Source organism: Trematomus bernacchii, unplaced genomic scaffold, assembly GCF_902827165.1.
Source record: "Trematomus bernacchii unplaced genomic scaffold, fTreBer1.1, whole genome shotgun sequence".
In the NCBI taxonomy this organism is placed as follows: domain Eukaryota; kingdom Metazoa; phylum Chordata; class Actinopteri; order Perciformes; family Nototheniidae; genus Trematomus; species Trematomus bernacchii.
The window spans coordinates 19,704,381-19,718,706 of NW_022987720.1; the positions used below are offsets into that span (position 1 = coordinate 19,704,381).

At 40.9% G+C, this 14,326-nt stretch overlaps 1 protein-coding gene across 1 annotated transcript; it reads left to right on the top strand.

The window, feature by feature from the left end:
* The first annotated feature begins 3,560 nt into the window (after nucleotides 1–3,560).
* tfap4 (transcription factor AP-4 (activating enhancer binding protein 4)) lies at nucleotides 3,561–13,496 on the top strand. Its single transcript, XM_034142791.1, has 7 exons — nucleotides 3,561–3,930; nucleotides 6,368–6,533; nucleotides 6,625–6,723; nucleotides 6,839–7,009; nucleotides 7,128–7,262; nucleotides 8,890–9,057; nucleotides 10,568–13,496. Exons 1-7 carry the CDS (start codon nucleotides 3,842–3,844, stop codon nucleotides 10,724–10,726), a joined length of 987 nt encoding a protein of 328 aa, XP_033998682.1. The 5' UTR covers nucleotides 3,561–3,841; the 3' UTR covers nucleotides 10,727–13,496.
* Nucleotides 13,497–14,326: the final 830 nt, after the last annotated feature.

Genomic DNA, 14,326 nt, shown 5'->3' on the forward strand with positions numbered 1-14,326 from the left:
GAAACAAAAATCTGAAAAAATACAAAATCCCTGTCACTTACAGAATATAGGCCTACAGTATTTTATATTATACATGTGACCTATTTTGTGCATCTTTCTAGAGTACAAGTTTAACATCTAAATCAGACAAAAATGAAGGCCTATATACATATGTATTTGCATAGTGAATACGAAGTTAAATTACTTTTTTTGCCATTTTTTGTTACCTATTGACTCTACAAACAATTTTGGGACATAAAAGGATAGGGTTTCTATTTAATTACCATTGATTCTCAAAAGGGATTTATTTGTGTTCTGCTCTGGGAAATAGAGGATATGCCCAGTGTTTAGACCAGTATTTGTTCCGCGTAAAATATGCAAGTTAATGACTGTTTAAGTTGTTTAGATTGTACAATGCTGATGTTACAAAGCCCTGGAATAGACAAGGGGCCCATTTTTTTTAGACTAGTGCTCAAGTCAGTGAAACTGTCCAAAAAGATGTAAGTTAAAAAAAATAAAATCAAGTGGGATAATGAATTATATTTGAACTTCTTTTTCTTAGTAGCTTTAGTTAAACAGCCTGATGTAGCTTAGCTGCAGTTACAAACTAATTTAATAATTTAATTTATTTTAAAGTCTGTTTGTTGTTCAAATATCTCGTTGATCATGTCTACTCAAGTTGGATTTTTGTTATTGTTCCTTTTTTCTAATGCAGATTTTCTATGAACACTTCTTCATGTTTTAATGTTGTTTTGTGTTTGATGGATGCAGGAACTAATGTAGCTGACTAAATAAAGACATCCACACAAGTGAGTTAATAGAGTGAATACCAATTATTAGTAAAAGCCATTTTTTAACAGAACTTAAAGGAAATCATTTATATATGGAATGTACTTATATAGCTACCATGTTGACCTAAGAGTTATTGAATACAGATGTTGATGTTTTGTCCACCCTGGGACATCCAGAGTTTCAGTGATGCTGGCATGCAAAAATGTGCACCAGGATCCCCTTTGACTTTTCACCCTGCCACCACTAGAGGGCCTAAAGCAGCCTGGGATAAGATTTGTATAAATCTAGGAGGCCTTAGAGATGTTATGGAATAAGAATTGATATGCCAAGCCCTATTTTTTCATTTGAACAAGTCATAATTTTCTGCCCATTTAATATTAATTAAATAATGATCAAGTCCATTAGTGAATGTTCATGCAAAAAAAAAATCAGGATCTCTTAATGCACTTGAAAGCAATATTTAAGCCCTAAATGTCACTTATAATTCCAACAGCTCAGGTTTGATTTATGTGTATGTGTTTTGGAAATTAAGTAAATGGTGAAACATTTGCCAGAGCCAATTTAGTTGCCCCGGATAAGAACAATACATTCAAAAATATTGCTGTAGTTTGATGTTAATGTTTCATGTATTCATTTCAAGTTTTAAGGGTTTTATATTTTAGTTCACTATTATGGATTGATTGCATTCAGCACATGCATGTTGGTATTACATGTGATACTCATCCGTGTTGTCTTCTGGATGTTGCTTCAGCAGTTTTTTGTTAGGTCGAGATTCATGATATAGGAAGATGAAAGATCCCAATTTCGCAAATATTCTATAAATAATACTTTAGCAGCTGCAAGAAGATAGCCTAGGCCACATGTGTCAAACTCAAGGCCCGGGGGCCAAATCAGGCCCTTGGTGGATTTAATTTCGGCCCGCAGGATAATTTCGAATTACTATTAGATCTGGCCCACCGGTATATTGCACGCACACCTTCACTCAATCCTGAGGGTTTCCTCAGCTCAGAGCCTGACCCCAAACATTGATGAACTTGCACCCAAGATGAGATGCCAAGTATCTGGCTTGAACTAGCATCACAGAGCAGCAAACTGAGTTTCAATGGATGTTTCCTTCTGCACTTTTTTTCTTGCGATAACAGGGCATGTTTGGATTTTTCTTTGAGGGAAATAGTTTTTTTGAAGCTGTTGTTGGCCTGTGGAAAATGTAATCATAAGAGTTGTTTTTATAGGCAATCATTTAAGCTTTGTTAGTTCCAGGTTTAATATGTGCAATAAGTTAATTTCAATACGTTTTGCTATAAACATTGAACCAGTCTGGCCCTCGACTAGTACCCATTTTTTAATTTTGGCCCACCTTGTATTTGAGGTTGACACCCCTGGCCTAGGCTATACACTGTGGATCCTGATTTATTTTTTGTGAATAAAAACATTATTTTTAAATCTCTCGCTTATGTTATGCAAACGTTGTGTTCTGTAATCGTACATACTGTAATCTTTTTTTTAAATATATTGTATATCCTATTTACCAAAATAGTAAGACTTAATCAATTGATATTTGAATATAGGTAAGGGTTGGGCAAAACATCCAAACCTATTTAATCGTACTGTAACTACACAAAGAAACTATTATGTTATATCCTGTTAATCTATCTATCAAAGTCTGAGTTTATACGCCTAGAAATATAAGAACTGTATTTAAGTTGAAAAATATATGTGTGACATCTAAAAAATGAAATATAATATGAACTATTTAAAAAAGAAATACCATTTTAAATGCGTACTGTGGGCCTGGTATATAGAAATAACTGCAATAGTGCTACATGAAGGTCATCTGTGTGTAACCAGCTGTGTGATAATCAGCGTTAAAGATATGCTTGTGTTAAAGCTCCTCAGCTCACAGCTGCAGCAGTAAGGTAGACTAATTAACAAAGCGCCACCATGTGCCTCCACAAGGATACAGCTGCAACAGCTCTTCGTGTTTCCGGGTGCACAAAAACAAATTCGCTGCTCCCATTTTGTGTCTGGCAGGTTATTACTGCATGAGCGTCACAGCTTCTATTAAAATAGGTTAATGTGGTTTATTCTCCTGCACTACCACTGTTGCTAACCAAAATGGTGATCAACACACGGTTAGCAGTGGTGTGTGTCAGCAGTGTGTCCCTGAAAGCCCTCTCGGTGTGCTGTTGCTGTGCAGCTCTGCCAGCCCGTCAGCTGATCCTCTGTCCTCTTATCGCAGCTGTTTGAGTGTCCGCCCCTACTGTAGTCCTGCTTTTTATTTACTACACCAGTGTCAAGGTGCAATCTACATGTTGAGGTTATTGCTTTAACATATATTGTAAAATGACTCCTATGTTTATTGCATATTTATTAGCATGTACCTGTTTGTTACATATAGTAGGGATCTTTAAATATGTAAGGGTTAAATCTAAAGGCGCTCTTTATAAAAAATATTCTTGAAACAAGTCGAGGGGAAATATACGTGTGATTTATATGTTATTACCGACTGGGGGATTCGTGGATTGCTTTTATTCCACACTGCATCGCACATTTAATCGTAAATGATCTGCTAATGTTTCACTGTAATTCATATTAAAGACATTTAGCCCCCTTTTCAGCCATGTGCGCTTTCTTGACGCTGTATCTCTGCGCTAAATAGTCCTTTGTTTACATGCAGTCCCCCCTCTCTGCGGAAGGAGGCTTTTGGAAGTGCAGTGTGACTCCTACCAGCTGTTTCCCGCCTTGAAAGCCATCCGATCAGCTGCATACACACACACATGCACGCGCGCACACGGTCATGCAGAGGGAGAAAGCAGAGGGGAGGGAGAGAGAGAGGTAGAGCCACACACAACGAGGGAACCCCATCAGCTGGAAGTCGAGTAACATTACAACTCTCAGCAGCCTGAAAAACTACTACCTTACACAAACGAGGATTCATATCTTCTTTGAGGATTTAACCCGCGTCGGATCACGGGATTTCTGCTCTCTAAGCATATTATTTTTTCTTTTATTCAACGAAGACTGTTGCCTGTTTTTTTTAGCAGGGGGGGCAAACTGGCGAGAGGCGAGCATGGAGTATTTCATGGTACCAGCTCAGAAGGTGCCCTCTTTGCAACATTTCAGGAAAACGGAGAAAGAAGTGATTGGAGGTCTTTGTAGGTGTGTATACATGCGCTTCACCCAGCATGCAGCCGTTTTATTATTACAAGTCATCTGTTTGGAGTAGACGGCGATGAGGCAACATGCTTGAACTGATCTGTTATTGTGTACACGACCCACTCACTGGGAGCTGCGCGCATTATTTATCACCGAACACTTGAATTATGTTGCTTCTGAGCAAGTGGGGGCTCCGTCTCAACCCGCAGCACCCCCCTGTGATGTTTTTCTGCACATTTTGTTGCGATATCGTTGTATTTTTGTGGCTAACTAACATAAACCACGTGGTTCCGTGCACACCACGCTGCTACTCTGCTCCAGAGCGCACCCCTGCTCTATTTATCCTCAAATCACCCCCAGTGTCGCCTATAGGTGCTGTGATTTGCATAAGAAAAGATAACATAACACGAGCGAGTGTCATTCAGTGTGAAAGGGTCTAGTTTTGCCGCACACGTCGTGCGTGTTGCCGATTTGCTCAGAGCGATCCGAAGTTATTGTGGGTAGTGCGGCCATGCTTGTGGCTTGTGCTAAAAGTGATGAGGGGGTCTGGCGTGTGTTTCCTGTTTATGGCGCCGTTTTCGTTTACTTCTAATGTGAAAATATACATATAGTTTGTAAATTGCCCCCATTTGTCGTGGCGATAGTTTAAAGGGGGTTTATGTGTGTCTTGGTCGCGCTATCGAGTCACCTCCACTGCGTCTTTTCATCCCGCACCTCTGCCATGCTGCCTGCCGCATTGTTATAATGGCGGAGGACACGAAAATCTGCTCGGAGCACGGAGCTGTTGTCGGGCGCTGTGCCGACTAAGGGGGTTTAATGGTTGGGCTTTTTTATACATTATCTCCCGTGTGTCCGGTAAATGGACATTCAGCGTTAGCGGGGAGGCAGGATAAAAAAAGTGGTGTTATTAATAAGGGGGTGTGTATGTCGCGGAAGGCCATCCATACGTCCGCAGCCTTGTTTGAAGAGGGAGGCGGAGTGATCTGCTGATGGATCTTAGCAGTGACGCGGGCAGTGTGGGATATGTAGTCCTGTTGTTCGTTTTCATTAATTCCTCATTGTGAGTGCGGAGAATTGGTAAACAAAAGAGGAAAATCTACCTATAGAAAAGGGACATACTTTGTAACATAAGTATAAATACTTACAAGTATTACGGTTAAAAATCATAAATGACTTCTGTTCAGTATGAATATTACAACTAAAATCAATTGCTGGCATACAAGTTGCAGTCTCATAACAATATTATTTGATCAACTAATACTATTCCATTATATGTGGATGATTAGTTTATAAAATATGAGAAATATTGTCGAAAAATGTGCAGACCTATTTCCTAGAGATGATGGTGATTTCTTTCAGCAAATTGTTTTTTGCTCGCGAAATGTCACATTAAAAAAAAAATGGATTATCAATACAATTTCAATATAACTTTCTGATTTCATTTTAATAATTCATCAACCAATCATGTGGATTTATTGTACTATTCAGCTGTATTTAGTTTCCTGGCACTATGACTCCTGTTTTAGGCTTCAATCCACATGGGACCCAGTCTTTCTCCTGGTTAGTGGTTGTGCCTGTGTGATATGGTGGAGTCCAAGCACAGTTGGTGATGTTTTGGCAGTGGATGTGTTGGCTGGATATGCCGCTGCATTGCTGGTACGTGTGCCTGTGTGTGTGCACACACTCCTTTTTCTCATCTGTGTCTGCACAATTGTTCCCAGTGTTTGCACTGAGGCAGCTGAGTCAGTACAGATAAGCGCTTGGCTAGAGAGGGTCCCAGAGATACTGAGCTTGATACAGAGGTTGTAAGAGGAAGTTCGCTCAGAATTTCCCCTCAACTGAAGCACAGCATAATGGCAGATCATGTCGTTGGGGATACTAACAGGTTCAATGCTGCTCTTTTAACATCCCAACTGGAATTATCAGCAAAGGTGGTGCCACTGTAAAGATGTTTTACCATGTGTGTTGCTTGAAAGGTGTCCTGTAAAATGTCAGTCCTGCTTCAACGTCAGGAAGAATTCTCCCTCCCTAAGACCTTTCACAATCTTAACATTATATTGCACAGCATACATATTAATGTGTCACTTTAACACCTGGTAGAAAATGGCACAGTGATGGAAGAGCAGCCTTCAGCATGCATGAAAATATGGAATTTAACTTTATGATGAATGCTTATGATGCTATAAATTAAATGAAAGTGTTTCACTGTATACCCTGGAAAGTAGTTATTAATCGACATAAAAATTAGCTCTAAAACGTAATGTTATTTTAAAACTGGGTGCATTAATAACAATTGGATAGCAATGTGTCATTCAAGGGTCGAGATCAAATATTTTGACTATCTCTTGCTGTCTTTGGATTTTGGTTGAAGTTCACTATGTATGTTTTATTTTGTCATTCTGTCCAACTAACCACTGCCCTTCTCTTCTCCTCCCCGTAGTCTGGCCAACATTCCTCTGACCCCAGAAACAGCCCGGGACCAAGAGAGGCGAATTCGCAGAGAGATTGCCAACAGCAACGAACGTAGGCGTATGCAGAGCATCAATACTGGATTCCAGTCTCTTAAAACACTCATTCCACACAGTGATGGAGAGAAGCTCAGTAAGGTGCGTCATAAGAGAAGTTTGGGTTAGTTGAGGCATTATATGGAGCTGTAAGGTGCTGAACTCAACTTTATTATTCTTCTAATTTCCCCAGGCTGCCATACTGCAACAGACAACGGATTACATTTTTGCTTTGGAGCAGGAGAAGACGCGGCTATTGCAGCAGAACAATCAGCTCAAACGAATCATACAGGTAAAAATTCACCGTGCCAAAGGTGAAAAGGCTTCATCGTGATTTCTGTCTTTCAGTATCATCAGTTTATATATTTATCTAAAATGGATATCTGATTTCTGTGTGCTCTCCCTAGGAGTTAAGTGGTTCCTCTCCCAAGAGGAGGCGTGCAGAGGAAAAAGATGAAGGGATTGGCTCACCAGACATCCTGGAGGAGGAGAAGACTGAGGACTTAAGGAGGGAGATGATTGAGTTACGGCAGCAGCTGGAGAAAGAGCGCTCAGTCAGAATGATGCTAGAAGATCAGGTAAAATGAACAACGGTTAACACAATTTCTGACTAAATCTGTGTCCAGACAAATACACTGGCCAACATAGTTCTGTGTGTTGCTAACTCACACTGTTATCCCCTGCTCTGTGTTTCAGATGCGTTCCCTGGATGCCCAGTTGTACCCAGAGAAGCTAAGGATACTCCCCGAGCAGGAGCCCCAGAACAAGAGCCTCGTCCATCTGCAGCAGCACAAGCTGGAGAGGGACCTTTCTCCAGACCACAGCCCACAGGTGGATACCATTCTTTATATGTGTGACTCACACATTAACTGTTGAATCCTTCTGAGCATTACCATGATGTAGTTACATTTTTGTAGTTAGTTATCTTCCCTAAGTCTTATTTAAGAATCTGTTTACACATTTAATGCTGAAACAAAACATTTTGGAGCTAAAACAGGCATGGGGTATCTCTAGAAGTATTTTTCATTAAATATGTGCCATAGACATAGACACCAATAAATCTGTCTCTGACTGAATGTGTAAAACATTTAATAATGTTAGGATTTATAACACTGACATATACAAACAAATCTAAACCAAACAATACCCTTGGTTGAAATGAGCCAAATATATGAATACTTACTGTAGGAATTATGTGTTTAACATAAACACAATTTTTTACCACATCAAGTAAGATCTGAACTTGATACACAGACAAACCTTGGTCTCCTTAATATATCTTTGAAAACCAGTGTTTATGTTGGCCTCTTTATTCTAAAATACAGTATGTCTGCTGGCTTCATATTCCCCTCCTCCTTCTTATGTGTAGTTGTAAAATGTTTTGGTTTTCTTTGAATCAATGACGCATATTGCATTTACACAAATACTCCTGAAATAATCTCAGTGTACTGTGGATGTCACACTGACAGTCCCAAGTTAGAGCTGTCAGCAGCTAAGACACATTTACCGTGTGTTAAATGAGCAGCTCACAAGTCTTTCTGCCCGTCTTCCTGCCCTGACAGCGTCAGTGTCGTGTTTCTGGATGCTTACCCTAACTGAACATGATGCCAAATCAATTGGCATATGCTGTCTGCCCATCCACCTCCTGTGGCAGCTGGGCGTTGGTAGTGAAGACGATTGATACACTCTGCATTAGTCATGTGACTGTTTGTGACTCCCCAAGCGATATGACCCCTCAAGTCAATATTGCTATGAATAAACAGAATTACCTCAGTAAAAATGAACTCTTACCCAATTGCATCTACATTTTTGTTTGGATCATGGTTCCAAAACATCTAAACCTCTTGTTTGCATGTCACAATTTTACCTTACTGTATTATTGAAACTGATACCTGGAAATAAAGGAAATATGTATGCATCAGACTTTTAATCAAAAACAAAATAGGCATATTTGTCAAAACTACATCTCACGGTTATAGGATGTTATTTCGAGTATCACTAACTTCAGACTTTGAGATGTGTCGAAAGTCCTGGAACAAGCTAATAGGTGCACCTTGAGGTTAACTATGTTTGCGGTCTCAAACTAGCTTTGTCATTTTATACTTTGAGATAATTATTTAAAAAAACTAAATATGTTTTAATTGCAAATTGTACAACTGCAGTTTCTGTGGCCTATACAGATCTACTTCATTTCAAGCTTGTTGGTCAAGCTCAGAGTGATCGAAAGCACCCTCAAAAGACAGAGGGACGAAACATATGGAAAGGACTAAAATGTGGTTGACTTATAGATTTTAACATCTGGCCTGGCTAATATTCAATATGCTGCCCAGCTGTTTTCTCAATTATGTGTGCAATAGTGCCTGTGCTATTACTTTAATATACTCCTAACCATAATCATTTATTATCACAGTGCAGTGTGGAAAAGAGAGTATTTTAAAATGTTCCTCCTTTCTACCAGGTGTCTGCCCCCTCTACCCCCCCTGCCCCTACACATCATGCCACGGTCATCGTCCCTGCACCTGCCCAGCCTCCACAGCCCCATCATGTCACTGTGGTAACCATGGGCCAGACATCAGTAATCAATACAGTGTCCACATCTCGGCAGAACCTGGACACCATTGTTCAAGTAAGACGAAAGTCAGACGCAGAATTAAAGGGCCCATGTCATGCTTTTCTGGTTATTACCCGTCCCCGTGTGTGTTATGAAGGTTTTTATGCATGTAAACGGTCTGCAGAGTCAAAAACCCTCAAAGTACACCCTGTAGCGAGTAAAAGACCTGTCTATGCTGCCCCAAAACGCCTCGTTGGAGATTTCTCATTTTCCATTGTTTGCTTCCTGCGTTCTGTGACGTGTGAATACCCAAATCAACAACAAATGACCGTATTGGCCCAAATGGACCAATCCGCGGAGCACCTCACACACCAGGATCCCTTGGCTAACTAACAGGGAGTCCCCCTTAGGCGCTTTCACACCGCAGTACTTTTCCCACAAAGTTTCATCAGAACTTAGTTCATGAGAACTCTTTAGTTCTCATGAACTAAGTACAGATCGCGTTCACACCGGAATAAGTCCCTGGGGGAGGATTAGGCAAATGAAGCCACTGACGTCTCTTCTTCTGCTTTGGGTTTACTGGCAGGCCGCAAACAACTTCACGGCGTATACTGCCACCCGGAGTCCCCGGAGTTGGGGACTGGCTTCAGTAGAAGCTGCTTGGACTCCCAGCAGCTTCTACTGAAGCCTTCTGAGTAAATCGCCAGAACACCGACACCTCCTCATCTCCACCGCTCCCATGTTTTCTTTTGTGTTGCCATAAGTTAGTCTCTCTGCGTTTGTGCGCTGGGCTAATGCTAATACGGGGATAATAAAAATGGCGGCTTCACAAAACTTTTTGGGAATTTTACAGGGCGTGGTTTGCAATCCGCCCAGCCAATCAGACATAGGAACCTTTTTCTCCCACGAAAGTCCCTGCTCTCTAGCAGGGACGGAAAAGGGGGTAAAAAGGTTCTCATGAACTAATTTTAGTTCCGGATTTTTTTGGTGTGAATGCAACATATCGGAACTAAAGTGGGAAAAGTACTGCGGTGTGAACGCGCCTATTGACTTGCATAGAGCTCCCTGAGCGCTGGTAATAGACGAGTTGGGATCGCGGAGAAATGCTCTCCGCAGACCCATTCTCACAGCATTATAAACCTTTTTCTTACTCAATATCAAGCCACACTTATTGTTTTTACTTCGGCTGTGAGTGTTTGTGTGTGCTCAGGCTGAGTTTCGCTTGTTCTCGCTGTATCGCCGACCCGGAAATCTATCCGCTGCTCGCAGCAGCAACGAGCTCGCAGCGTCCCGACCAATCAGAGCACACTGGGCTCACAGGGAGGGGGCGGCAGGAGCTCCAACAAGCCGTTTAGGACAGAGAGTGAATACACATACTATACAGAGATGCTGTATGAGAAACCAATGTGATTTTGGAAAATTGCACAATTTAAATCTATTCTAGTATACCTCAACAATGGAAATATGATCAGTAGAAATGGCCATGACATGGGACCTTTAAAGACTAATTTCTTGTTGGAAATGTTCTGAGATATGAACACCAGAGGGTGCTGTTGTCACTGACATCACTTTCGTCTTTCCCCAGGCAATCCAGCTCATCGAGGGCACCCAGGGGAAGGGTTGTGCCGGTGAGGAAGAGCAGCGGAGGGCGGTCATCGTCACTTCGGGTCGCGGCCTTTCTGACGCGGCAGGCTCAGACACGGCCTCAAACAGTGACGGGCCCGATGACTGTTCACTCCCCTGAGTTATTCCCTGACGTCTCGCACGCCATACACTTCCGTACATGTACACACACACAAAGCCCAAGCAGAAAAGGGCTACAGGAGGCTTCACACCAACAGCACTCTTGTTCATTGGACATTATTAGGGCTGGTAGACAGATTGAAGCACTCGTTTTTGTTTTTGTTTCAGTACACTCTTACATGTTTTACCGTGATAGTCAGCCTGAATATGTTTACACTTAGACACTCATACGAGCAGTCTCTTCTGCGTGTTTTTCTCTGCTTGTCTTAACATTCACTGCTTAGCCCCCTGATATCTCACAAACAAATAGATCACTGATCTATGAATGCTTCGTAAAACTGGATACTAGAATGTCTGCTTAACATCACAATTAATCACCATGACTGTTCTCTTTATTCGGCCCTGAAGTCATTTGACTGATCCGCAAAACAGGAGACAAAGTCGACGAAGAGCCCGTCACCACCCAACACCAGAGCATTTTAGTTTTAGATTAACCTCTTTTAAACCTTCTTCTCGTGAGTTGTCTTGAGAGACACTGTGAGCTTACAAAAGTTGTCTCATAGAATCACCTTCTTTAGGTTTCTGGATCTGAGAATATGATGTTTTGTGAAGTCTCCTTTTCAATATTTTGTTCCTCTAAGGCTCCCTCAGCCAGCAAATTAAGTGATTGTACTGGAAAAACACAATTTGAAAAGCTGTTTTCATGGCTAACTGGTGCCCACAGAAAATGAAGCTCGGGAGGAGAGAGTGCGCTTACTGGTTCACAGCTCTTCTCTTTTTGTGTTTGACTGTTTGTTTGTTGCCATTTTTACTGGGCTGGGTTCCCAGTAATCCCACATATGTATTTGGCATGTTCTTCCTTTTGCTCATGGCCTGACAAAAAAAGATCAGTGCATTTCTTTTTTACACCCTCCCCCATTGAATTTAAAAGCACCTGGCTATAGGTAAATAAGCTAATCCGTGGGCACTCTTGAGTGATTTCCACTGGTGTATGTGTGTCCCATATAGCATTTTGAATCAGCAGTTATACCCCAGACTCTGGCAGTCTGCAACAGCACTGCAATTGCCTTGAAGTGAAGGCATTTGATGTGTGTATGTGCACACAACACGCATATAAAACTGACATACAATCATTTCTTTGCTCAATCTTAAGGGCTGGTTTTATTAAGCCCTTAATAATGTAGTTAGCTGTCCTAATGTTGGGACATCTATCAAAGCAGTGTGTAATTGCCCTGTGAAATAGTTTGACATATGCATATCCGTGCATAGATCATATGTGCTTTTGCGTGCTTTATGTTTATCCTACCATGCTATTTACATGTTTCTGCTTAGATCATACTTTTAAGCGTTTCTGCCTGGTGCTGTTGGTTTTCGGCGTTCAGACATGTAGCTTGGATAGAGGCAGCAGCTTGCCTTACTAATAGCCCGATGGTGCAGGGAGGCACTGTGAAGCCAGCCTTAACACAGCCATGGGGTCTGAGAGGCAAACCTGAACACTTGATCTGGGTCGCTTGGTGGCCGGTGGGATTGGTTTTCCTTTGCCTTCCCAAACAGGCTTGCAAACACCCAGGTGTGTTGGAATATACAGTGTATTTCTTCTTTTTGTTGTATTGTGTTTGCCACAAACCGGGCAGTTATACTTATTACATTCAAGCACTCCCCAGTTATTCAAAATGTATCCGAATACTGACTGCTGGTTAGACTTACATGTAGATTTTCAACTGTTGGCCCGTTAGTGTTCTCTACTATAGCCAGATTTCTGATTCATTGGGGAAAAATTCCACAATGAAATGTTGACATTCCATACATTTTACACATTTTTCCCTATCAGGTTACTTTTCAAAAGTGAACCCTGGTGTATTTAGAGATTACATTTAGTGCTTTTGACATATCATGCTATTTTAGAATCGCATTTAGGGACATACTCCTTATTAATATCCCCTGCATGAATGCATAGATGGAGCTTTGAACTGCTGGACAGATAATGTGTTCAATTGAACGCAACTCATCTATCATGATTTATGTCATGGAATTGCCCTTTAAAGAAATATTGATGTCAGCTGCACTAAAAAGAGCAACGTGTCTGTCAAATCGTGGGACATCTCCCTGTCACTATGGGCAGGGGATTCCTATATGTTAAAAATGTGTTTTGCAAGCTTTGCTTTTTGTAGAGCCCGTGCTTTTTTTCTCTGAGTATTTGCATTTATTCGTTTTCTGCTGAAAACCAGAACTGTTTTATTTCCAAATGTGTTTTAAACTTTGTTCTGTGTGTTAGGAAATGTTAAGTGGACATATCAGATGAGTGGGGTGGGCCTGGGGATCATTAAATAGGGTCAACATTACAAAGCACTTACTGTACTATGGAGTCGGCCTCTTTCTTTTGTATAAAGGAGCTTCTCCTCAGATAAAGCTCTTGAGGTTATGAGTAAAAGCCGCACAGCTGTGTATCCCCTTCTCCTTCATGTCCAGACCTCCTACATCATTGTCCTGTTTGACCATCACATTTTTAGCAAAATCTTATTTAGCTGTCTTATTTTTTTCTATTTTCAATATATTTTGTACCCCGTTACACATTTGATGGCTCCCTCATCTCCCTTTCCATTCGTCTGTTATCTGTATCTTTTTTTGTTAGACCTGTCAGTGCTTATGGTCGTCAAGAAGCTATTTCGTGTTTTTTTTTGTTTTGTTTTTTAAAGAAATGTTTTGGGGATAAAGAGGCTTGTGCCTTTGTAAAGACAGAATAATAAAGTTTGTACTTTGTTTTTTATGCATTGGGCTCCTAGTGTGTGACTTTGTTTCTCTCTTTAAGTCTTTGAAATAAGTGTTTCACTCCAGTTCTGAGTTGATAACGGTTATTATAGCACGAATAATGACATAAGCAGCTGAATTTGTACCAGCTCCGGTTGTGGCTGGCCATCACTCAAGCAGTACAGTTGATGTCCAAGTGTCTATTCCTGATTGGTGGCTGCGATATTAAAGCCCCACCTCCCTCTCTTGCTCAACAGCTCATCGCTAAATTAAGATCCACCACGTCCTGTGACAGTTCAAATGTACACAAGGGACAGTAGGTGGCATCTCCTGCCATCATCCCCTGACATGCATTCATTCATTCCAGGCCTCATGTTCACACCCTCACACATTTATCCAGCAAGACCTCAGGTTTTTGTGTCCAGAGTAAATCATACCTACTTTTGTTTTGTTTCCTATAGCCTTGATAGGTAGAGAAAAACAACTTTTGAGGAGTTTGGAGAAATGGATAGCACAGATGTATTAAGGGGCATAATGTCAAATAAGAGTAGTTCTTAAGAGGGTATTTAGACACATCCAAAGCTCCACTGTAGTTTGTGTTAAAAGGTAAAGGTGGTACATAGTACTTAAGAACCTAAGCACTATGTACTAACATAGATAACGTATATCTCCCTTAAGGTGAAGAGCCTTCTGTTTCTACATTTGTGACATAACGGTTGAAAAGTATAGTCTTTTAACAATTGTCACTTGAAAACCATGTACATATTTAACAGCTTAACACCTGTTATATTCTGTGACTTTTTTTCATTGTCAGAAAAAGCAACAAAGCACATTTTACACACACTTTTTAAAG

What these genes read in the sequence shown, in the direction of transcription:
- tfap4 (XM_034142791.1), top strand. Translation starts at nt 3,842, where the DNA reads ATGGAGTATTTCATGGTACCAGCTCAGAAGGTGCCCTCTTTGCAACAT. An exon ending in GTGATTGGAGGTCTTTGTAG is followed by an intron (nt 3,931 to 6,367) that starts GTGTGTATACAT and finishes TCCTCCCCGTAG; the next exon opens with TCTGGCCAACATTCCTCTGA. An exon ending in ACCTGGACACCATTGTTCAA is followed by an intron (nt 9,058 to 10,567) that starts GTAAGACGAAAG and finishes GTCTTTCCCCAG; the next exon opens with GCAATCCAGCTCATCGAGGG.